Genomic DNA, 26,132 nt, shown 5'->3' on the forward strand with positions numbered 1-26,132 from the left:
GAATATTCTCCTTCTTCTAGAGTAGACTGTAGATTCACTTAATAAATAGAAAGTGTTTAACCGCATTATTCGCGTTTAAAAAAAGAAAATCACGTATTTTCAGCCTCAACTCGAGACTTTCTTCTCGGAATTAAAAAACATTTTTTCCCACTAGAAATTAACAAATGAAAACTTCACAATTCTCAATTCTTCAGCGTGAACGGCCTTCGTCGCCACTGTAAATGTTGAACAACCCCAGAATGTGAAGCCAGATAACGAAGAACAAAGACTTTAAAGCACACTGTCAAAACGTCAGAAGTATCAGCTGTGCATGAAGCTCCATGTTGGAGCGATGCAACAACGAGGCCGTGAGTTATTTTTTACCCTCTTATTTTGCAGAACAGCTGATTTGAAGCTCTCGTCTCCCAGATGACAACAAAATAACTGCTATAAGGTTTGTGCATTCAAGGAATATTACATTACATTTTGCACAACTTTTTAAATCTCACGGTTCTGAAAAGACACAAGAGACGGAATTAGATAATTCTGTAACTCAAGAGAAAAAATATATAGCTCCATTGTATCCTCTTTTTTTTTTAGAGCTACTTGAATCCCCTCCGTGTTTTCTCAGAGACAAAAGATTTTTTTCTTTTTTAAGCCCGTCGTCCCTGAAGATTCATTCAGGACAGAAAGCAGGAGGAAAATCCGGGCTGAGAGAGAAAAAAGAAAAAAGAAAAAGAGAAAGAAAAGCGAGCCCTGTGGACGTGAGGTTTGTGATCTGCAGCGTGTGTGAACACGGCCGAGCGAGCCGACGAGGACAAAGACTTGGCTCGGTTTTAACGCTCCTCTGTCTAAACACTTGTAGCTCCGAGAGCCTGCGGGCACAGACGGGCTGAAAAAGTAGAGCAAAGAAAGACGAGCCGAGGGGGGGGGGGGGGGGGGGGGGGTTGTGTGCTGGTATTTACAGATAAGAGGACAAACGGCTCCAATGGCGAGCCGGGAATCAAACACGCTGAATGTGAGAGACAAAAGGGCCGGCGACCTCAATGAACTTCTGTGATGAAACTGTCAAAGCTACAAGCGGGTGGCCTGCAAGGTCTGGAGGTGGGGGGGGGGGGGGGGTCACATGATGAGCAGAGAGAATAGGGGTGGGGGTGTTGATGAGAAAGAGGAGCAGCTAGCTTGTTTGTTTGCCCATTAGCCCGGCAGCTGGGTGTTTGCCAAAGGTCGCTCCACTTCAATCTAGTCTTCCTCCACCAGGACAGAGGCGGTGGTGGTGGTGGGCTTAATTCCATGCTTCGTTCGAGGGAGCATGGCGAGCTCTCATTTAGTGCCGGGCCGGCAACACCGCCGAGGCGTGGGACAGGGTCTCGACCCGAGGATCTGATCGAGGCCCTCCGATGAGCCAAAGGCGTTATTTCCAAAAGCGCTGATGAATGCCTTTAATCAAATGAAGGCGCACCTCATGAATCTCATCCTCATTTAGTTGGTCTTGGCAAATGAGGTGGAGAACACCGCCTGCAGCCTTGTTTCCATTCACGTCATTCGTATGCTATGATATTTAGTCAAACTTAAGTTTTTTAAGTGTATTTAGGAAACACCTTTGTCGAAAGTGAATTCTGACGTAGCGAAGGTTTAACACACTTCACACGACCGATCAGCTGTTTCTATTGTTGTTCCAAGACACATATTTCTATTGTCTTTGTCTCCAGACAACATTTTTTTGTATTTTATTTTCGTCGTTCAGAACATTATTATCATGAAACACGACACTGCCAGTCAAAACAAGTTCCCAAAGACCATCTCTCCGACTTCTCGTTTTCTTCTTTGCAACATTTCAAAAAGTCCCTCCAAAGACTAACAGCCCCTCAAACTCACGGCGGCATCGCTCAGAGTGGACTTCCTGCCTCGTACTTCATCGTCTCAGCTCGTTCCTGTCGCAACACGTCTGCACATGGAGAACTTAAGAGCTGAAGGATACAAAATTACCCCACTTCAAACATGAAACTACAGGTGTATCCACACTTTTAGGAGAGTGGATGTCGTTTCAGTGTTCAGACGAAGCCCAAAAAAACAAGAGTAAAGATAAGTTTCTTCGTCTGAGGGATTTTAACATTTTATGAGTTATAACCTGTAGCCCCACGCAGAATACGCTTCGGGGCATCTTGCAACTTTAATGCTCTCGTGCAACCTAAACCATCCTCTGTGATGGACAACGCTGTTTCAACGCTGCACCTTTTTCATTCCGTGTCTCCCTCGAGCAAAAACAAATGGTAAACTGCTGCTCCGGCTTAAAAGCATGGAGGGATTCAAGATGCAAGAAGCAGTTTTGCTTTAAAAGCATCTTGAAGAGAGCAGCCAGTGGAGACACTTCACAGCCACGGGCCATTTAATAATTCAAATGTGGGAGAGCCTCAAATGGAAACGTCCTCATGTGATCTATTTCTGTGTTTCCGGGGGCACGCCGCTTCTAAGCCGGCTATTCTCCCGGCATCGGCCGGCCGGCGCTCGCTTCATTATGTCGGGATCTTCACACGTCTCAGCGGGGGGGGGGGGGAGAGAACGACGGAGAGGAACAGGAAGTGATGTGCAGGGTTCATTTGGAATTTGGAGAAATTATATCACCACTATGAGTAAAGTATGTTTTTAAAACAAGCGGTTGAAGATTGAACTTTGTGTGCTTGGAGTTGTTTTCAAACCTCCAACTGAGTCAAAAGTTTCATTAAATCTCAATCTGGTAGTGTTTTTTAAGCTTAGTTAATCACATTTGGACTTGCACATCTATGTAGAATAAGTTGTTTATGTGTACATTACAATGCATGAAATATGATAATTAATAAGGGATATTATTATGAGGGATTTGTAATTGTATGCATATGAAGGTCACTGTTATTACTGTAGAATGATTGTTGTGTGAATGAATGTTAGACAAATACTGCATGCTGCATGATATATTGACTACTGCTTTAAGGAGTTGTAGTTCTCTTGTTCGCCTGAGGGGGCGGAGCTAAACATTGACTTTTGAGACAATGGACACTACCCTTTTTGGGAAAGAAGAAGAAGAAGAAGAAGAAGACGGAAGAAGAAGTGTATTTCCGCCCCTGAAACGGCAGGGCCAATGATATGTTTATAAAGGTAATAAAACATTAAACCAATAGGAAGGACTCAAAGTCCCGCGAATGAGTTGAAAACTAACCGGTACGCGAACGCTCGACCTCTTTCCATCTGCCCAGCGAACCACTCGGACCTGTGTTCTGAGGTGCGCCGTGGACTTAAAGAGCCCGTGCAGGAGCATAAGCTGTCTGTCATTTTTTATTAAATATACTTTTACTATAACTTCTTTGGATTCCGGACCATTACTTCCCATGATCACCCGGGATTTAAAGTATACATTCACAGTCCCCAATGATTCACTCAACTTTGAAAGAAATGCATCTCCAAAAACCTGCGAAAATGTTCTCCAAATCAAAGTCTCTCTCCCTCACTATCCCGTCATCTCCATCTGCACTACTCTGACTACTCTGTTGTCTTTAATGTCTTTTTTAATATTTATCTTGTTTATTGTATATCATTTGACTGACGCAACTTTGTGTCACGCGATTTAGTTGCCGGAGTTGGGATATTTCAACTCGCGCCGCGTCCTTCGCTCTGTTCGCAAACGTTCTGTGTGCGCCGCCTCAAACACGTCTATCGCGCCGCCCGGCGGAAAACATGTTTAAACCTATGTGAAAACCTATCGCGTCTGTGCATTGACTTTGCATGTAATCTGGTCGCCCTGGGTCCTAAATCCCTCCATGTTCAGCTTCGTCACTTCCATGACTGGTTGATGGTCTTGAATCCGAGGACCGTAATTGCATACACTCTTCGTAATCCCACAAATGCTTTCTGCTGAGGTGATGGAGTACATTGCTAGTGTTGCCACCAGAGGCAATAACAGCGGCTTGACAAACTTTGCAATAAATCGTTTTCTGATCTACGTCGGATCTTTCAAAACCAAAAAACCTCTAAACAGCAGACACAGCTCCTCTCTTGGGCACAAGTTGTATTGGTGCATCTCTGGTCTCTCGTTTTTCCTCCTGCATCGCTCCTTTCCAATTTTTTTATGTAGCGACAGAGTTTCTTCTTGTTGTGATAGTGGGCGAGATGTACCCAGCATGCAGTTTGGCGGTGTAATTTGATAAATGTACAATTATTAATGTTACAAATTGTTTACGTGTCACAAACTGTTGTGTCGTAGTGTTTTACCCTGTTAAAGAGCGTTAGTTGTGGGTTATTAATTGTTGTTATAAAGTTATAGCAGCGATCGGAGCTATATATTTTATTGCCTGCCGAAGAGCGACAACAGTTGTCACGGCTATGACAGTGTATGAAAAATTCATACCACATTGAAATTTGAAATCGGTACCGGTATACCGCCCAGCCCTACCTCCTGCCTTTATTTTGTCCTCTGTATGTTCTTTTTTTTACCCCTCCGTCTTTTCCCCCTTCAGTACTTTGCTCCAGCTTCAGTAATTGTTCAAGAGGTCTCATTTATCTTTTCCTCTGATCACATGGGTCGTTTTTTGAGCCCCACGGGGAGAAATCGGCGGCGTGAACGGCAGTCGGCAGCGACCCGGTCGTCACAGAAGAATTATCACTACAGCTTGAGCGCTAATCCACCGAGGGGGCCCTGAAAAAAAGCAGCTTCCGCTAATATACATATTCTGTCCAACAGTAGTCCAATCCTATTAGGACCTTTAATGCCATATTCACCGCCGAAACCCCAGCGGGCATAATGTGGATGCATAGGAATACTTCAGGTGAGGATAAAACCCCTGGCACACGGAGGAAGTTGGAGATAGGCTCTTTTAAAATAGCTCGTTGTGTTTGCCTTTACTGTACTTTTTGAGTGTCAGTACACGTACCGCTGAGATGGGTCTTTTTCTGGACTGGTGACTGGAAATGTTGAGCAAAACTGAGGCTGTGCTGCACAATATAATAATAAGAATATTATTTCATCTGCTGCTCTGGTGGATTTTCTTTGTAACTTTTATTTCACTGATAAACTTATTCAACTATTTTTAATACTAAAATACTTTACTGTTAATGGCCGATTGGTGTCTGTCAAATATTTAACCGCCGTTCCACATCAGAGCTCCAGGACGTAGCAATGTTAACCGTTAACTCTCACTGAGAGTTATGAAACTGAACTCTTCTTGTCTTAAACTGACTACAAACACACACATATGAGATTTAGAGGTTAGTAGTTCTTACATTCAGAGTCAAGCAGGACTGATTTGTGCGACAGTACAATGTTAATATGTTAGCGCCTTAAACCACGAGACCATCAGGACTCCTCATCTCCACTTCTCTGATCATCAGGATCCTGTGAAACTTGCTTTAGGAGGCTCGACCCAAAGGGCCCATCTCATCCTCTGAACTGCGAGGCCAGGGGTGATAAATCACAAAGACAGGCGAGAGGTTGGTTCTTCTCTCCAACATGTAAAACAACAGTTGGCAACATGCGAAGGCCGACTCCATCGTAGTGGTTTGGGATCTGGCTATTGGTGCACTTCTACAACAGTAACAGTTCAGGATCGGTACAAGACGGGAAGACATTAATTAGAACCCGTCGGGACAGGAAGGAGCTCCGTGACGCATGCGGCAGCCACCGTGAGAAGTTCTGCCCCAGACCCTCGGGTCCCTTCGGGGGGCCTGTTCACGCGGTGCCCTACATTTTGATTCAGACAGAAACGGCGATTCGCAATGCCAGGAATTCAAGCCCCGAGGGACTGGTGATATATTTGGACATGGAGCTGCATGTTTTTGCCGAGCCCCCGCCGTCTCTTCACTGTATTTCAGCGGCGTGTCAATGGCGCGCCGTGCAGCGCGACGCTGCATCTGGCGTTGGTTCTTCTGCCCGAACCCTTTGGGTTCCTGATCGCAGGAGGAGAAGATATTTACTCAGGTACTTCAGCACACCTAAGAGGTGTCGGTGCTTTTCCATCGCAACGTTTCGTTTTAACAGTTTAGGATTTTACTAAAGCATGAGATCTCATTTCTTCTCCATGAAAGCCTTATTCCAGTTTGAAGACAGCAAGTAAATTATAAACCTCATCTTTTTCTTTTGTGTATGTCTTGCCACTTTTTGTTGTAGTTTTGTGTCTCTTTGTAGTCATTTTGTGTCTTTTTTGTTGTTGTTTTTGTCTCTTTGTAGTTTTCATAGTTAGTCTCTTCAGTCTCTTCTAATAGTCTCTTCATCTCTCTATGCAGCTTTTTTCATCTCTTTGTAGCCTTTTCTTGTCTCTTTGTAGCCTTTTTCTGCGCCTTTGTAGTGGTTTTATGTTTATTTGAGGTCCTGGTTGTTGCCTGTCTATTTTACATTTTTGGAGGTGAAGGACACTCTGGGCCTCTGGGCTTGTGCCCGGTAGACCCCGATCAGTCATCCATCAATGCTGCCAGCCATGTTTAGGTCAGCTGACATGAGCTGACGGAATGCTGAGGATGACGTCAGTTCGAGTTTACACCCAGAAGATACAAGCTCAAGCTTCTGTGCGTCTCTGATCGGCTTTATCGGGACACAGGAGACGACAAACAGCTGATTGATGACTTAGTTACCGACATCGTCTCCTCTGGCCTCGTCGGTGAAAAACCAATAATCAATGCAGCCAAAGGAACGAGCCTTTTCTCTGCGGGGAAAGATGTGATGACAACTGCATCTCACATTGTACCACATGTAAAGTGTCAATCTTTGCTTTCATCAAGATGTTTGTATGTTTTTTTATCAAAAAAAACTGCCGAACATTTCCATGTAGTCTGTCATTAAATATGCAGAGCCGACGAATATTATAAACTTCCATCAGTGTGGATAAAGATCGACAAACAAAACCTTTTCCCAGCCATCTGTGGGTCCATATCTTCTTTTATGGTCATTCTCCTCATTTACTGTAAGTAACCAGGTCATGCAGGTGATCAGAGAATGTGTTTACATGCAGTGACCTGGTTACTGCAAATCTGCACATGCATGCAGCAGCTAAGCCATCAGCTTTCTCCCCCGACCGCACTTTAAAAGCATAGCCCACGGATTTGAACTGTATTAGTGTCCTTCTGCAGCTACTTTCCCTGTCTGAAATATGTTGCATGTAAAAAACGAAAAGAAGGATGATTTGATAACAGTTTACCCACATAGGAAGAATAAATCAGCTTTCTTTAGGACGAATCTATCGAGTTTCGAGTCCTGCGTTACGGAAACCAGGTTTCTTCTTCTCATGACGTTAAAAAAAATGCTTCCTGGAATGCATGTGAACTAAACTGGTCGACAGGGTGAGAGTGGCAGTGTGGCATCTGAGCCATGCAGAGGGGTCGAATACAAAGTTAAAGAGTTGATAACATACGCACATACATCTCCTGATTAATACTTTTTAAACCAGCTGCACACAACTGCACCGCGTTCCAATTTTAATAAACAATGATCTTGGTTTTTTTTAAATTTTTTATCGTAAATTGTATTTAAACCTTTTGCAGTATACTTTGCAGTGTTTCTTTATTCCCATCTTAATATTTTTATTGTATGCACAAAACCATAAAGCAAATTCCTTATAAGTGAATAACCGACTTTGATTAAAAAAAAAAAACGATGGGTGAGAGGCGCCGCAGGGGTGGGGAGGGCAGCAGGGAGTTTGTCTGCTCCTGCTGCTTGCTGCTGAGAGGACCCTCTTACAGTGAGATCACTCGTGAAGGGGATTTGTGAATATTTTACGTGAATTTTGTATCATATGTCTCTGCAACTGCTGCTTAATTTAGAATCGGAAAAATCCACAAATTAGCCGCACCGATATTTAAGCCGCACGGGTCAACGTTGAGGAAAAAAAGGAAATAAAGTAGCGGCATATAACCTGAAATTTACATTTTATGCGTTTTGGCACAAATTAAATCAAGCCAAAACGCCACAAGCTAATGGAGTAAAAAGAAGAAAGAGGACACAGAGGAGCTTCTGCTCTTTAATTTGTGAGTTTCTTTATTTTCCGTTCGCTGCTATCTACCCTCCAGTCCAGGTGTCGGGGGAGGAAGTTCTTCACTTTGAACTCCAGAAGGGCCTTTTTCTGTGTTCCAACACGCTGGGATGTCCCACCTGTCTCCATGCCCTCTTCTTTTTCTTTTCCCACAATCCCCCTCCTCCTTTCCCTTCTGCACCACTACTCCTCCTCTTCCCTTGCTGACTCTTAGCGTCCTCGCTCCAACAATTACCCTCCTTCAAAGCAGAGACATAAGTGTGTGGGGGGGGCGGGGGGGGGGGGGGGGGGGGGGCAGGATGTGCTCTCATGCATTTACAGGATCGGAGGTAGTTGTCGGTATGTGTTTTCTCATGTGTTCTCAGCATTACTGTAATTATGCTGCCAACACAGCAGGAGTTCATCATTATTCTGCACGAGAACCAAACCGTCTACCTGCAGAGAACCACGTTTAAGGCTTTTTAAGAAAGATTATCAGTTGTTTGGAGCCACAAGAGGTGTTTTTGTCAAGTGCACGGCAGCAGATTTAAGCTTTTTAAAGCTTTTGGTTGGACCAATAACAAGGAGACGGACATGTGCGACGGCTGAATCAACTTTAACTGCTCAGTGTTTCCCTGGATACAGTGACCCTCCACTTTAATCTGTATGACGTGTCTTTTTTAGGATTAGAAGCTCTGTAGAGCAACGTGACCCGGCATAATCTTTTGAATGCAGCTGTTATCAGAGAGATGCTTCCAATTTATTAGCATCTGATTAAAAATTAAATGTTATTTTTCTTTGATTCTGCATATAAAACATATGTGTTTAAAGAGTTTATGTTGACTGTGATCTCCGTCTCAACCTCCGCTTTTACAGCTCAAACATAAAAAAAAAAGAAAAGCAAATGGTTAAAAGTCTGACGGAGGTCAAGCCTCGGGGTAGGCCCCTTCTCGTCTGTCGATGCCTTCAAGCCAAAACACGACAAACATTGAAACATTAAAGCTCATCACCAGCCGGGACGTGAAGATCCTGGAGCAGCGTTCCAGAGAACATGAAACAAAAAGCTCATCTCAATAAGAACCCCGGGAACAAAGATCGTCACACAAACTTCTTTCTTCACTTTGAAACGAGCATAACCTTCAGTGGAACGGCGCAGTGGCTCTTCCTTTAGCAGCCGGGGGCCCGCCAGCCGAGCTGCATCCGGCTCCCTCTCATCGCCATTATCATCCACAAAGTCAGTACGAGACATGCATCACAGATGAGACACGTCTTCTTTGGCTACGTGTACGTAGCAGTCCCTCCTGATAATACACACACCTTTCAACACCTATCTCTGCACACACAGACACACACACACACACAGGGCTCCAGCCGTCAGTCAGATCTAACCTGGCGATGTCCCTGGTGTGAATAAAACATTAGCGAATACCCATTAGGCTTCGCAGACGGACCCGAGATCCTAATTCTGTGAGCGGACGGGGAAAGAAATCTTAACCAGCTATACCGGAGATGGTGAGATAGGACAAGACGGGGCGGGTGCACCTACCGCATACAGCGATCCCTCGAAGACACAAGTTCCTAGGATGGATGGGAGGGGGAGAGAGAGAGAGAGAGAGCGTTAGAGTCCAGTCATGATCACAGGGATTATGTAAATCTGCTCCTGTAAGCCTTTGGTGTCATGTGTGTCAAACTCACAGAGACAAACGGTAACTACACAGATTGAGAATCCCGGCGGGAGAATAATCCAAGAACAAACAATCTAAATCTCCTCGACTTTAGGCGGCGCCACGCTTTTCAAAAAAAGGTCACGTTGTTGCAAGAACGCAACGCTTACACGTGTGACCTGCAGATGAGTTGTTTTAATGTTTGATTTATGTTTGACTCGTTCACTTTGAAACCAAGAAGTCCTGTTTTGTTTCAGCTATGAGTCCCGTTTCACACATGCAGTTTTGTCGCTGAAACATTCAGCAACATTTCAGGGGAAATGGCAGTACGTCAGGACATTAACAGCTGTCTCCTGAGTGAAGGTCTGTGTTTTTTGACTCGTCCACCACCCTGACCTCCTTACTTAAACTTATTTGGGGTACGTGAAAAAGCAAACGTAATTCACAGTTTCCTTGTAAAGGTTTCCTTGTTTGTCTGATGGAAGACACTTTCACGTGGAGCGATCCGACCAATCACAAGACTCCGCTCATCGCGTGTCTGAATCCGTGACTTGTTTACGGTTTATTCACGTCAATGTCTTCCTCAGCGTGTTCGTGCATGAAGAAGAGCGACGTGAAGAGCGACGTGCTGGAATTACAATTTCTGGGTCCGTCACGTGACGCCGTGAGGCCCGAAAATACTTTTCCCCATAGACTTACATTGGGGAAAAAGAGATACCTTGTTTGTTTTTAACCCAACTTCCCTGTTGGAACGCTTGAATAGCCCTTATTTAAATAGGGCTGGGCGGTATGGCTGAAAATTCATATCACGGTATTTTGTAATATTCTGGAGGTTTCACGGTATATCACAGTATTTTTTTTCGAGTAAACACATTAATTTATTGACGCCGTTCATTTATCAATTGAACAGCTGTTGACCGCTTTAAAAAAATAAATATTTAGCCCAGATGTTTCATCTTAAGACCTGCCAATCACCACATCTCTGCTTCCTGCGTGCAGTCTCACTTCCCGGTCTGATTTAAAGAAGATTCGTGCTGGAAAACAAACGTTCAGCCGCTTCAGCTTCATTACGAACCAAAATAACCTCCCGTGAGTGGGACTGGAACCTGATCCGGCTGTGAAGGAGCGTTAACAGAGGAGATTCAGAACAGAAAGTCCTCCCTTCATCTCAGCATCCCTCTGATCCATCGGGCAGTGCTTAATGTCGATAACATTTCAACTTGTGGAACTGCTCTGCTCTGCATGCCGACGCCAACGTGCTCCGTGCTTGGGAAGGAGGGAGGGAGGGAAGGAGGAAAGGACTGAGGAAGGAAAGGAGCTTCATAAAAGTTTGAGTCTTATTGAAGCAAGAGCTGCCAAGCAGATTGGATGCATGCCGAGCTGCGTGAGAGAAGATGCTAATGGTGTTATCCTAAAAACAAACAAGACGTGAGTAAGCAGGGAATCGTTGCCCTGCAACAGGTCTGAAGGTGCAGGCCGACCCTGTCCACCTGTGATGTTAACAAGCCGGGGGTTCGATATGAGCAGCGGTTCAGTAACAGCTGCTTTAGGTTCAGCTCCTGACAGCGGCTCGTGCATTACAGCTCCTCTGATAGGAATACTGGAGCGGTGCGTGGCCCAGACCTTTTAGATTTTGTTGCAGAGTTATGAATATTTAAAAAAAGACACAAAGGATGGTTTCAACGAAATGTTTGGATATTTAAGGAAGCGGTGAGAAGGCACAACAGGTCGACTCCACACAAGTTCACTCCGTCTTCTTCTTTTCTGTTCTGCAGTCTAGTGAATGTGAGCGTCTGCAGAAATATGATCCATTCTGCAGGTTATGAGCTCGCTCAACAGAGGTTAAGTTTGATCTATAATGAAGCAAGTAACCCAACATGTTTCAGCAAGGATTAGTGCAACTGCACTTGTCCCACGTACGCATGGATTTGGGGATTTGCAGGTCCAAAGATGAAGAACTTATGCTAAATAAAGTGTTTTTAAATTAGTAAGATACATAAAAGTGTTGCATTTAAATGGACGTAGTAAATGTAAACTGTGTCTTACAGATGGGTTGAAATCTAAATTACTGAAAACCTTTAAAAAAAACTTTCACTTTTCAACCAAATGCATCCGAGTTTTCACCTCCAAATCAGCCAATCGAAGCTTTCTGAGACTCAAACGCAAGAAGAGGATGAATCTGCTGGTTCTCCCCCAGAATCCTAAAGAGTTGAATCTCCATATTTATAATGTTAAATGAAATGTTTGTGTGGAGGAGGGAAGGAGTCTCGTTATGGGTGATTGTAGTCGAGAAGAAGTTCCAGTCTGGGTTTTTTTTGTGTGCTAAAAGTGGAAGTTTGACAAATTTTAGGTTAAAAAGTGTTTAAAAAACGTTTTAAATACATCTAGGATGCAGACAACAGCACTGCAATTTATATGGTTATATTTCATAACTCAAAAATCAAGGTTGAAATATAGTCATTGAAATGCTGTTTAACCATAAAAACGTTCACCTTTTAATTCTATTTCGATCCATTTTGACCTGCACAGCACCTCAGCATCAGCTTCCCATCTGGTGTGGTGAGTGCTGCTCTGTCATCACCAACAGTGAAATCTCCTCCAGATCACCAAAATGCTGCCCTCAGAAATGAAACTTTTCCACTACTTTTTAAATTCATTACTCTCCTGGGAAATTCTGCAAATCCTGAAGCAGGGATTGAAATCAACCCCCCCGGAAGTCCCCTCTGAGATACAAGAGTCCGCTGAGCAGCCTGGACACATTTGCGCTTCGGCGCTGGAGAAAGTGGCCACTGTGGACCTGACTGACAGAGAATATGGGCTCTAACGGGGGTCTGATAACCCCTGACCTACATAACAACTGGTCTACTCAAAGAAAAGAGAGAATACCAACCTTGTACACCGGTGAGGAACCCGAGCAGAGCGCCGACAAACATCCACCATGCATGCACCATGGTCGCAGCAGCCCAAGAAAGGGGGCTTTAAATCCACCAAACCCCCCCCCCCACCAAAAAAAAAAAGAAAAAAACCCGCGCGATGTGTTCCGTGTTTATCTCTCTAGCTCGGAATCAAAGCAGCTCTCGCGGTGCATTATTCATGTCCCGACTTAGAAGAGAAAACAAGCCGCGGAGGAGAGATCCAGCAAGGGGGACACGGAGCGCACACCGGGGCCGAGTCCTGAGCGCTGCGCTCCGGGCTGGAATGCGGCGCAGTCCCCCGAAACCTGGAGAAGTAGTACCCAGTCCCACCTCCTCTCTCTCTCTCTCTCTCGCTCTCTCTCTCTCTCTCGCTCTCTCTCTCTCTCTCTCTCTTTCTCTTCCCCTTTTCTCCGCCCGCTCGCTGCTCTCTGAATCTTCAGATGCAAGGTGCTCCGTGCGCGCGCGCTCTCTCTCTCTCTCTCCCTCTCTCTCTCTCTCTCTCTCTCTCTCTCTCTCTCTCTCTCTCTCTCTCTCTCTCTCTCCCCCCCCAGCGGCTCGGGGCGCTTGTTAAAAGCCGAGGCGCATGACGACGAAAGGCGGACGGACTTTCTGCGCTTCTGCAGAGAACGTTGCGCGGTATCTGGAGTCTTGGCCCCCCCACACACTCAATCCTCCTCTTCTTCTTCTTCTTTTTTTCTTGTTCGTCTTTCCCTCCTCTCTCCAGGAGGACGTCCCACCTCTCCTCCCCTTCCACCTCCGCCTCCCTCTCCCGCAGACATCAAGGGGCTCCCCCCTTTACAGAAACAGTAAGTCAGTGTCTCTGACAGTGTCTCTCAGTGTCTTTATTATATTCCTGTAAATAGATTTTAGAAACATCTCGTGTCTGTGCTTGTTTTCTTCGACCAACACTCCAAAACTAGTAACAATGAGTTACATTAATACACAGCAGAGAAAAGCAGCAGAAACTCACATTTAAGAAGTTGCCTGTATGTTGTGAAAATGTCTGTTTTGTTTAACCAAAAGTCCAAAGTCCACCAAAGTGTTCAGTTTACAATAATATATCAAGCAGAGAAAATACTCACAAATACGAAAAAGATGAATATGTTATGAAATGAATCATTTAATCAACTACTTTAGGTGTGATGTATTGTCTTTAATGATAATATATTGGATATTTTGTGGGAACTTTGTCATAGCTTTAGGTCACTATAAGCTTGAAAAATAAAATAAACACTTTTCTATAGATCAGTGTAAAGGTTAAAACATTTAAAAACACTGCATCATTAAAATATTCAAACTTGTGTCTGTTGCGCTACATTTTGACTTTATTCTACTTTATTCTACTCTCTATTATTTGTCACTTTAATCACTGAACTAGTTTTAATTATTATTATTGAGTTTATAGTCAATTAAACTAACTTTAATGGCAGTGTTATCCTCTTTACAGCACTACCGTATGTCCCTGGTGGCGGCTTATGGATACTTTATCTTACTTTTGTGGTTTAATCATCATACATATATGTTTTTATGACACTATAAACATTTAACTGTGATCTTGTATATATTTCATTCATCATCCCCAATATAATCAACTTATGGAGGAGTTTCCAGTGAAAACATTAAACATGGTTCCTGATAGACCTTTTTTTCATCCCTATAACTGCAGGGTTTTTAACAATCGCACAGCATTGTGGGACGTCTGCAGCTCCCTTTGTGTCTGAGAGAGTAATGTTTAATGAGTGCAGGACTGAGATTCCTCAGTGTCACATGGCAGAAACCTGATCTCTACTCAGCCCTTTTGTCCTCGGCCAAAAACAGGGATCAGTCAGTTTTGTCATGAAGGTTTTCTTCCTTTCTTCCTGCTGCTTGAAGCCTCAACCCTTTTAGAACCAGCACCAGGTGTGGGTGGACTTTGACCTCCAGACTTTGACCTCCAGACGTTATTCTCGCGGTGAGGTCGAGCTTGATAAGTAGGGCGGACTGAGGAAAGGTGGTTCACCCTCTAAATATATCAAATAGAGAGATGATCTTCTTCTGACTGTTGTCTTTTTCTTTAATAATTCACTGTATTGACTGAAATGATGACTTTGAAACAAACTGTTATGATGTTTTTTTTCTCAGATGCCGGGTAAACAGAGGAGATCGTAAAAAGAGAAAACTTTAATATAATGCCAGTAGCTGTATATAGTGTTGAACTGGAAAATATATATTTAAATAAATAAAACAATGTTTTTATATATATACAATATATATATATATATATATATATACATCGTTTTGTCATGTATTTATTTATATATGTAGTTATTTATTTATTCACGTGTTATTATTTATGTAGAAAACTAATTTAGGGATAAAACAAACAGTTATCTTCTACTAACCAGTTTATTGTTTTGTCAACAAAAAAAAAGAATAAAAACATAATTTTCTGAAAATAGTTGTACTTTAATCATCACATACATGAATTTTGACCTCTGCATTCAACTCTGCATTCAACCCACTGCAATTAAACATTTAGGAGCAGTGGGCTGCGGTCTTCACAGAGGTCAAAGGTCAAACATGTCATTTCGACAAATTGCCCTCCCGCACCCAACTTCACTTGTGTCCTAACTATCCCTGGTTATTATGATTTGTTCGTATCATGTGTGACAAAATATGGAATTACAAACATCACGTATATGAATCTTTTAATATGTAGTTAATATAATGTGACACGTTGAAGGTGCAAACCTGCAAATCCTCTCGAGACCCCTTTGAGGGCTCAGGTTGCCACTTTGAAAACTCAAAACAAGTAAAGCCAAGTCACATTTAACGTTTAAAGTGCTTCTCAATACGCACGGCCTCCATCTTTACTTCCTCTTTTCATGTCACAAAGAAACCCCGAGGGAGGTCAACTTGTGTGAAATAGCAGCAATAATAAAACTACACTGTGAAAGATCAGCATGACGTTACAGATGGATCGCAAACAGAATACAAGAACGCATCGCCTCTAAAGCTTCCGCATGGCAAAAGGTCCATTTCATCATTTCTACTCTTCTCACAGCTTCTTTACGAAACCCTCTGACAGGAGCTGCTGCAGCAGCCTGATCTCCCCACAGGGACCAATAAGGGCCCCAATAAATGCCCAGCCGTACCTCAAAAACCTGCTCTGAATACCAACCTGCACAGCACCGGAGGGCGGGCTGCACACTAATTCAACACACACACACACACACACACACACACACACACACACACACACACACACACACACACACACACACACACATACACACACACAATACTTAAAAAAAGTTAGCTTAGTGTCGGGAAAAAAGGCATAGTATGCAATAAAATAAAGTATAATGTCAAAAAAAATGCAAAAATGCAAACAAAAAATAAAAAAAATCCACCATGGGGAAAACAAACAAGTAGTAAAAAAAGTGATCAAACAAATTCATATATAAATGTATAATGTATTGAAGAAAAACAATCAAATTCCATCTTCGGCAACATGTTTTTTTTGTTGCTGCAACAGGTTGCAGGATTCCTTCAATTAATTTCTACAACATCAGCAGATCTGGGTCAACACTGCCTCCTGGTGTTCAGACGGCAGGACTACATGTACAATTTATTCCAACAGTGAGGTTGGGGGGTCAGGTCGGGCTCTCCCAAAAGGTGCTGGATGGGGTTGAGGACCGGGATCTATGCAGACCAGTCATACCAGTTATATGCAATATATTTTAGATTGAAAAGTTGAAGACAAAATTAGGACTTTTGGGTAATTGCACTATGGATGAAGATAATTAAAAAATAAATGAACTCTTAAAAGCCAGAGAGTAAAGAGCTGTATTTTAAAAAAAATTCTCAGACCTTTTCCAGACTTCGGGATGTTTTGTAAAAACGACATTATCAACTGATTTATGGAGCCGCCGTTTCCTGCCAGTGATTATTAATAAAAGTCACCTTCTCTCCCGGTCACCTTGTGATGTTTTGTCCTTTTTCTCTCACGGAATCTTTGTGAACAATAGATACTAGAACACAGGAGCCAAACTCAGAATAAATACTTTATTCAACACGGGGAACATATATTTATATATATATTTACAATCCAAGGACGAGTCAGTCGTGAAGAACAAAAGGACATTTCTAAATGCGAGGAGGCACAGAGGCTCCCGGAAAGAAGTAGAGTTGTAATGTGCATTGAAGAGAAATGAATTAATCCAGAAGGAGAGAGAGAAGGAGAAAGGAGCTCAGTGTATCCTAAGATGTCCCCCACAGTCTAGGCCTATAGCAGCATGTCGAGGGGCTGGACCCGGGCAAACCTGAGCCAGCCCTAACTATAAGCACTATCAAAGAGGAAAGTCTACTCTTAAATGAGGTGACTGTGTCTGCCCCCCGGACTGAAAGCTGGTTCCACAGAAGAGGAGCTTGATAACTAAAGGCTCTGGCCACCAACCTACTTTTTAAGACTCTAGGAACCACAAGTAGCCGTGCATTCAGTGAGCACAGCTCTCGAGTGGGGTAATATGGCACTATATGCTCCTTAAGATATGATGCATCACCAATTAAGGCTTTGCAGGTGAGGAGAAGGATTTTAAATTTGATTCTTGATCTTACAGGAAAGGAGTGGAGAGCAGCAGGTGAAATGTGATCTCTCTTTCTAAGCAGAGAGGTGCCAACCAAAGGCAAAACCTCTTTAAGCAGCCTCGTCGGGATGGGGTCTAGGAGACAGGTAGAAGGTTTAGAAGTAGAAACCGTTGAAGACAATTGGTCGAGGTTGATGGGAGAAAAGCCATCAACCTCGACCAATTAGAGGCAAGCCTCTAATTGGCAAGCCTGCCTCTAATAGCCAGAATCCTATTGTTGAAGAAGTTCATGAAGTCATTACTACTGAGGTCTGTAGGAATACACGGATCTACAGAGCTGTGACTCTCCGTCAGCCTGGCCACAGTCTTAAAGAGAAACCTAGGGTTGTTCTTGTTTTTCTCTATTATTGATGAGTAATAGGCTCCTCTGGCATTACGGAGGGCCTTCTTATATGTTCTCAGACTATCCTGCCAAACTAACCGAGATTCTTCTAAATAGTTGGAACGGCATATGACTTCAAGATTCCGTGATGCTTGCTTCAATATACGGGTCTGAGAGGGTTATACCATGGAGCGAACCTCCTTTGTTTAAAGATCCTCTTTTTTAGAGGGGCTATCGAGTCCAGTGTCATTCTCAGTGAGTCAGGAGCACCATTGACAAGATGATCAATCTGGAACGGACTAAAGTTAGCACAGGAGTCCTCTGTTATATTGAGACATGGTATTGAACCAAAAGCAGAAGGAATCAGTTCTTTAAATTTACCTACAGCACTGTCAGTTAGACATATGGTGTAGAAAATCTTTCCAAACGGCGCACACTGCGGCAGTACAAACTCAAAAGTTTTAAGGCAATGGTTCGACAAAAGAGGGTTCTATGGAAAGACTATTAAGTGTTCTATGTTAATGGCCTATGCAAGAACAAGGTTGAGAGTGTGGTTAAAGCAGTGAGTCGGTTTCTGTGCTCTCTGACAGAAGCCAATCGAATCCAACAAAGAGATAAATGCAGCACCAAGGCTATCATTGCCGACATCCACATGAATATTAAAATCACCTACAATAATAATCGTATCAGTCTTAAGGACCAAACATGAAAGAAACTCAGAAAATTCAGATAGAGACCAGGTGCCCGGTACACTGTATCAAGTAGAATCAGCTGTATTGCTTTCCAGGTTGGATGTGAAAGACTAAGAACACATTCTCGCTGCCACTCTGAACGCAGCGGTTTGGTCAGCAGCCCTTTCAGAATCTGATGCTCCATTTTCTAGCGTCAGTTTACATCTTTAAGAGCACAGTTGAAAGGGAGTCTGAGATTTAAGATTTCCGTTTCGCACATCACAATATAAAACATCAACATTTTAACTGTTCAGCCAAACTGTCACATCTAAATTGTTCTTTTTGGTTTCTGGTCTCTGGTTTTGGACACGAAAAACCCTCAGACCTTCTGACTTTAAGTTGGCAGAATAGTTTTAATGCTTGATGATCTGAACTTGCTCTATGATTGACATCCCTTCGTTTGAACGTCTTAAAACTGTAATAATATATTTTTTCTCTCCCCACACCCCAACAGAAAAAGGTTGACTGGTTCGTCAGCACAGTGCACCTAGAGCACCCCTTCAAGACAGACATGAACACAGTTTTAGTTTTTACAGAGGTGAGAACTTTTATTTTTCTCCCTGAATCTTAATTTCATCTCCAAACGATTGCCTGCTGCTGATGAACTGCTTCAATATTTAATAATGTCCGAACATGATTCAGATGAGCAGAAGCACCTTTTTATATTTTCTCTGCCCGTAATGAATGGGTCTCGACGGTTTTTGATTGCAGAAACCCACACAAGCAGGATTTGATTAATATATCTCCGTCTGGCAGCACAGGCTGTGGGTCGTAACTTAGATGATGAACGACATGGCGGAGTCCGCCACCCAGATCAGATTTTAAAATGTGCTCCGTCGCCCCGTTTCTGTCTGCAGGATGCATTTGCATTTTTCTCTCTCTCTATATATATATATAGCGGGTAAAATAAGTATTGAACACATTTTTTAATCAAATTTGTATTTGTGATGTTGGGCTATATAAAATAAACTGAATTGAATTTTTATGCGTAAATATATCTCTAAAGGTGCTATTGGCTTGACATTTTCACCAGATGTCGGTAACCCAAGTGATCCAGACATACAAAGAAAACCAATCAAATAAGTTCAGAACTTAAGTTATGTCTAATAAAATGGAATGACACAAGGAAAAAGTATTGAACACGCTGACTGAAATGTATTTAATACTTGGTACAAAAGCCTTTGTTGGTTCAAGACACCTCCTGTATGAGAAAATAGTCTCATGCATTGCTCAGGTTGATTTTGACCCATTCTTCCACACAAACAGTCTTGAAATCTTGAAGCTTCTGTGGGAACTCTGATCTTTAGATCTTTTCATAGATTTTCTCTTGGATTTCAGTCAGCTGATTGGCTGGGCCATTCTAGCAGCTTTATTTTCTTTCTCTGAAAACAGTTCCTTGGCCGTATGTTTGGGATCATTGTCTTGCTGAGATGTCCACCCTTGTTTCATCTTCATCATCCTGGTGGTTTCAGGCGATTGTCGGCCAGTGCCAAAGAGTTCGTGAGGGAGCACAATCCCCTGTTAGGTATAGCAGCGGTTCGGGTTAGTCTGGGTTTTTTTTCTCCGTTAGTGCTGCGGTAATTGAAGTTAGAGCAATTGCTCGGAAGCACGGCCTTAGTCTCTGGGATGTTGCCAATTGCTGGACGCCTTTTCCATACTATTGGTATTCAGTGTGTAGGTAGCCGCCATTGCCACTGCATGAAGACTAGGGACGAGTGAGCTTAGTTAGACTGAGGGAAGCAGTTAGAGGGGATTTGCTCTTATTAGGACATTATAGGCACCTGGCTGACACTTGCTTTGACCCACGGTGCAGGAAGATTTTATTTACTCGTTTTGATTTAAAAATGGCTGAAATAGTTGTTTTTGTTAAAATTCCATCAGAGAAGCTTTTAGATAAATGCGTAAAAGAGCAGCCATTTAAAAATAGCAGATTGTTATGATTTCTGATAAGCGGCTAAAAGACACGGTGAAAAGTATATTGAAAGTACATTTGGTTGAGATGTTGGTTCTGACAGGTGGTCAAGACCAGCCTGATACAAAGGGTTTGTCTCCGGCTCCGCCTTATGTAGCAGCCGGTAGCCTAACCTTTGAGCAGCAGAAAGATGTTTATGCTGTAGTTGGAGCATGACAACTGCGTCCACCGCGGCAGTTTACTCGCGTGAGTGAAACGAGGGTGTTCACACCAGACGCGAAAGATCGCGTCGCGAAGGGGGCGTGGCTTAGCTTGCGGAGCTTTCATTTCCGCTATCGACCATGGAATAAATAACCACTAGTTCTGCTTTATACTTGTTGTGTCTCGTATTTGGGTTAATAACATCATCCGTAGCCGCACACAGCTCGGTGAATTTCACCGACTCCTCCAGGAACTGCGTCTCGCGTATCTCCGTAAAACGATACCGATTATGCCATCCACCATGGAAATAACCACTAGTTCTGCTTTATACTTTTTGTGTAAATTCCACATATGTCGGAACATCAAACTCCATGGTGTCTGGGTTCATAATATTATCCGTAGTCCCACAACAGCGTCTCAATGAAGCCGCTGTCAGCGCTGGTTCAGGCGGAGCAGCAGCAGTTTCATTCAGAAACGGCAGGACAGCGGTGATGACGGGCGGAGCTTCTCAACGCTGATTCTCAACGCTGATTCTCAACGCTGATTCTCAACGCTGATTGGCTGCCGCAACTTTGCGTCACGCGATTTCTCTGTCGGAGTTGGGAGAATTCAACTCACGCTCTGTTCGCCCCGCGTCCTTCGCTCTGTTCGCCCTAGATCAAACGTTCTGTTCGCGCCGCCTCAAACGCGTCTATCTCGCCGCCCCGCGAAAAAAATCACCGCAAATTCGCGCCGCGTCCGGTGTGAACACGGCATTAGAGCATGACGAAAGGAAGCAAGTAGCAGAAATCGAGAAGCAGTTGGAGGGGGGAAAGTTGCGCGGCCAGACTGAGCAAGCGAAGTTGGCTCTGCAGCAATACAGGCTGGATTTAATCAGAAGTGGGAAAATAGCAGGTGGACCTAGACGGTTCCTCGCCGCACCGGGAGCCTTTGGAGGAGTCGTCTGATATTTTGGGTAATTTGCGTTTGTTGCCGAATGAAAGGGACCCGGAGACTCTTTTCTCTCTGTTCGAGCGCGTGGTGGACGCAAAAAAGTGAACTGAGTCAGCTCGCACGTTAATGCTTCAGTGTGCGTTGACCGGTAAAGCACAGGAGGACTATGCTTGGAGTTAGAGTGTACAGATTATTCGGTCGTCAAATCGGCTGTGTTGAGGGCTTACAAGTTGGTCCCTGAGGCGTACCACCAACGGTTTCGGGTGTGGAGAAAAGGGGATAAGCATATGAAGGTAGATTTGTTTCTTATTATGCAAACAAAAAAACATGTCTTGAGAGCAAATATCTTATTTGTAAGTACATTATTTGTTAGTTTTGCTTATGAAACTAGAATTTCTGGCTACAATTCAAAAATCTTTGCTCTCAAATCAAACCTTTGCTCTCAAAATAAAACCGAGGTAGGTACAGTTGATGAGGTTACAACCATGTTACTTACTGTCTTGTATTACACTGGATGAAGATAAGCTGAAGCTGAAGTTGAATGAGCCATTAAATCCTTAAAACTCGCTAACTAAAGACATCTCTGCGCCAGAGTCGAGAGATAAGTCAGGTGCAATAACTATGTGTCAGATGGTGTATCCCTTGACGGTACAGGAAATTTAATTTCTGACATCCTTGTCAATGTACCCAAAGCTTAATTATGTTAACGTAGGCATAGCTACCGACATCGGCAGTCTGACTAACCATTTAAGCTACAGAAATTAGCATCTCATTTGATATTAACCACAATCGTGTTAGCATCGGTTGCTATCATTGGTCAAAGGAGGAGGCACTTAATACACATGTGCTAAACTGTTTCCATCCACAGCAGCATTTAACAATCACTGAACTCACAAGTGCCAACATTTTTTAAAGTAACTACATAGACACTACATTAATACACTGCTGTTTTGTTGTATATATTGAGCATCTTTCATTCCTGTTATTTTTGTGTCTTGCTACTGTTGTGACACAAAAAATTCAGTGCAAACTGAAATGGCCAGGTAGACCGGCATGCGCTCATGTCAATGAGCCAGTCAAATGTGTCATTACTCTGGTTTTTACCATGATGGCTGCAGTACAATTACGCAACTGTCATAAAAGGAATTATACCTTTTATTTAAGCTTTTTAGAAAGTTATCTGGTTTAGGGCAACTGTTTTCTGGAATACTTGGATGTGGTGCGCTTGGTGAAGAAGTGTGCTTTTAGATCATGCCCTACTGTTTTTGCATTACCGCCTTACTCCACATCCCAGGGGCCAAACAGTGTGGAGGCTTAGCCCGAGATGGTTCCATGATCAGAAGTTTCTCAACTCTGTGGAAAGGAATATTGAGTTTTTCTTTGCTACAAATACAGATGAAACCTCAGCATCTATTAGATGGGAAGCCTTCAAAGCCTATATTAGAGGTGTGATGATTTCTTATACTAGTAGCAATACAAATAAGACGCATCTCCTTATGACTGAACTTGAGCGTGATAGTAAAGACCTAGAAAGGGAGCTCTCAGTGAATAATACACTGGAGAATGTACAGAGTCTCTCAGAAGTAAGGGCTAAATATAATGAGGTTACAGCAAGTAAGGCCTTAAACAGTATCACTCGGTTAAAGCAGACTTACTAGCATGGCGGATTAAAACACTGCAAAATGAAAGGGCTATCACTGAGATTGAAACTGAAAGCGGGACAACAATTAATCCGACAGAAATTAACAGAGCCTTTCAAAAATATGATATGAACCTTTATACGTCAGAGTCCCCGGATACTAATGACCTTCATTCCTTTTTGGATCAGCTCTCCATTCCAACCTTAGAGGAAATGGTAAAAGAGGAGCTAGACTCTCCCATTACAAAGGAGGAACTGTTTGAAGCGCTGTCCCATATGAACGGAGGGAAAGCACCAGGTCCTTCTGGACTACCCATTGACATCTACAGGCGCTTTAGGAAGATGCTTGTGCCACTGCTCTTCGATATGTTAGTCGAATCAATTGAAGCTGAACATTTACCGTCCTCCCTATCCAATGCCTTAATAACACTGATTTTAAAGCCAGATAAACCCCCCATAAAATGTGGTTTATATCGCCCTTATATCTCACTAATAAACTCAGATGCTAAGGTGTTTGCGAGACGTCTTGAAAACCATCTTCCGTCTCTGATCGCTCCTGACCAAAATGGTTTCATAAAAGGTCGTCAAGGTTTCCATAATATTTGAAGACTACTAAATATCATAGATGTGAGGAAGGAAAGCCCAGACACAGCAATAGTCTCACTGGATGCCGAAAAAGCATTTGACAGGGTGGAACAATTATCTTTTTGAAGTGCTTCAGAGGTTTGGGTTTGGTGAATACATCTGTAAGTGCGTGAAAATGTTATATCACTCCCCAAGCGCGTCAGTCATGACAAACTTTGTAACCTCCCAACCCTTCAAACTCCAACGAGGGACCAGACAGGGGTGCCCCCTTTCGCCCCTTCTGTTTGCATTAGCAATCGAGCCTCTTGCAATGGCAATTAGACAAAACAGCAGTATAACAGGTATCAGAATAGGGAGTGTGGAGAATAAAATAGGACTATTCGCTGACGACATAGTTTTATTCCTGACTCAACTAAAGAGCTCGATTCCAAATCTCCTTAGATTAATAAATACTTTTGGATCAATTTCAGGATCTAAACTGAATGAATCTAAGTCAAATATCCTCTTTCTTAAACAATCAGAGAGAAGTTGCCCCCCGATACAAACCACATTTAAGAATACATCCAGTTTGACTTATTTGGGGATCAAAATTACTCATTCAACAGAGGACCTTGTATCCACTAACTATAGCCCAGTTATATCAGGAGTGACTAATCTTATTAACAGATGGACAACAATGCCAATTTCAATGATTGGCAGGATTAATATCCTCAAAATGAATGTCCTACACAAATGTCTTTACTTATTCCAATGTATACCACTTCCACCTCCAACAAACTTCTTCCCAAATATGACTAAAGTCTTCAGAAATTTCATATGGAGTAACAGACGAGCAAGATTACGCCTCTCTCTACTATATCTGCCATATGACAGAGGAGGGTTGAAACTCCCCAACCTCAAATGGTACTACTGGGCATGCCAGCTTTGGAAAACCTCCTTCTGGTTCAGATCCGGTTCATCCCTCTCATGGGTGGCCATGGAAAGAGAGACTTCATCCAACATTCCTCTTCATATGTATCTATACTCAGATAAACCGGATAAACTAAAGAAATTCACAGGTAACCCATTTGTTTCCAACTCCATTCTTGTTTGGCATGAAGCTCATAACTAGCTAAAGGTTCCCCTTAAGCTATCACAGTTCACACCCATTTGGGGAAACAACAATTTTCATCCAGGGGCTAAAGACAAGGGATTTAAACTATGGGCAGACAAAGGTATTGGTCAAATATCAGATCTCTTTCAGGAGGGTGTTCTCATGCCATTTGAAGATATTAGAAAACAATTTGACATACCTGCTAAACATTTCATCTATAAGACCCAAAAAAAGCTCTCAATACCGGTCCTCTCAGCAGTAGAAAACATTATGGTAAGCCCTCACCAGAGAAGACTTATTTCCATCTTTTATAAGATTTTGTCTGCTGGGTCTCCAGAGACATCAGAGGACAGGAGACTTGCTTGGTGCGCAGACATAGGGGAGGAGATAACGGAGTCTGAATGGCAAAATATTTGTACCCAATCACAAACACAAACATCTAATTCAGGTTTCAGACTGTTACAGTACAAATGGTCCATGAGGCTGTATATCACTCCAAAGCTTTTGAATCGTTTCAATGTTAATATTCCTGATGTATGTATTAAATGTGAAACACATAAGGGGATGCTTTTCCATTGTTTATGGTCCTGTTCAAAAGTACAGGAATTCTGGAGGATGGCTGTTGAGACACTCTCAAATACATCAAAGGTGGCTCTCACTATGTGCCCAAGAATGTGTGTTTTGGGACTCATACCAAAGGACATTAATCTCAGCAGAGCTAACAGAAAGATGGTTATCCTATGCCTACTACAAGCCAGACGGACTATTGCAAAATGTTGGAAATCTATACAGAATCTGACTACCAAAGGCTGGCTAGAGGACATTGTACAAGTTATAGCGAAGGAAAAAAATAACATATTCACTGAAAGGAAAATATGCACAGTTTGAAGAGATGTGGACTTCCTTCTTGGACTTTGTAAAGGGCCCTCAATTTCTTAGGGCTCTAAAGTGACCATACAGTCATTACCCCTGTACAATCGCTGAGCAACCCACTGTCTAAATACCCCTTACCAATGTACCAATGAGTCTGCCATCTAGTTTTGAGTGTCATTTTATATAATTCATTTTATTTTTATCATTGTTTGTATTTTTTTGTATTATTGTCTGGTAGCTTGTTTCTTATGTTTACTGTATTTGTAACTTGTTCTTCCTTGAAAGAAAAAAAAAAAAGGTCCTTCTCTGGATTCTTTAGGGGCAAGAAACAACTGCTAACCAGAGGTCACATGCCTGCAAAGATTTTGAAAAAGTCTTTTGACCTGACTTTTCACAATGCCTAATGTGTCATCAAGAGTAAGAATTTTGTCTAATGCCTTTCACATAATAAAACTGTCCCAAATGTATTGATGTAGTTGTCCAGTCTACTACAAAACAACTTTCCGAAGATGGCACATCTCAAGGAGAGATGGCTACTTACAAAGCAGCTGGTTCATAATTACTGTACTTAAATTGAAACATCTTTTATGTTAATTGGAAAAAGAGGAGGAACACACCATGATTTGGGGTCATCCCCAAAATTGGTTGTTTAATTTTTTGGTGTTTTCACAGGTTGAAGAAGAAAAC

At 42.7% G+C, this 26,132-nt stretch overlaps 1 protein-coding gene across 1 annotated transcript in view; it reads right to left on the reverse strand.

Annotated features, from left to right (window-relative positions):
- The window catches only part of fras1 (Fraser extracellular matrix complex subunit 1), a gene marked incomplete at its 5' end in the record, with an annotated part of 223,559 nt that extends 213,255 nt beyond the window's left edge, over positions 1–10,304 (reverse strand). The window contains 2 exons of the mRNA XM_079222966.1: positions 9,496–9,527; positions 10,295–10,304. Of these exons, the coding sequence (XP_079079092.1) occupies positions 9,496–9,527; positions 10,295–10,304 (42 nt within the window). The remainder of the gene's footprint in view (positions 1–9,495; positions 9,528–10,294) is intronic.
- Positions 10,305–26,132: the final 15,828 nt, after the last annotated feature.

The sequence above is a fragment of the Taurulus bubalis genome (genome assembly GCF_910589615.1).
Source record: "Taurulus bubalis genome assembly, chromosome: 8".
NCBI classification, from domain to species: Eukaryota; Metazoa; Chordata; class Actinopteri; order Perciformes; family Cottidae; genus Taurulus; species Taurulus bubalis.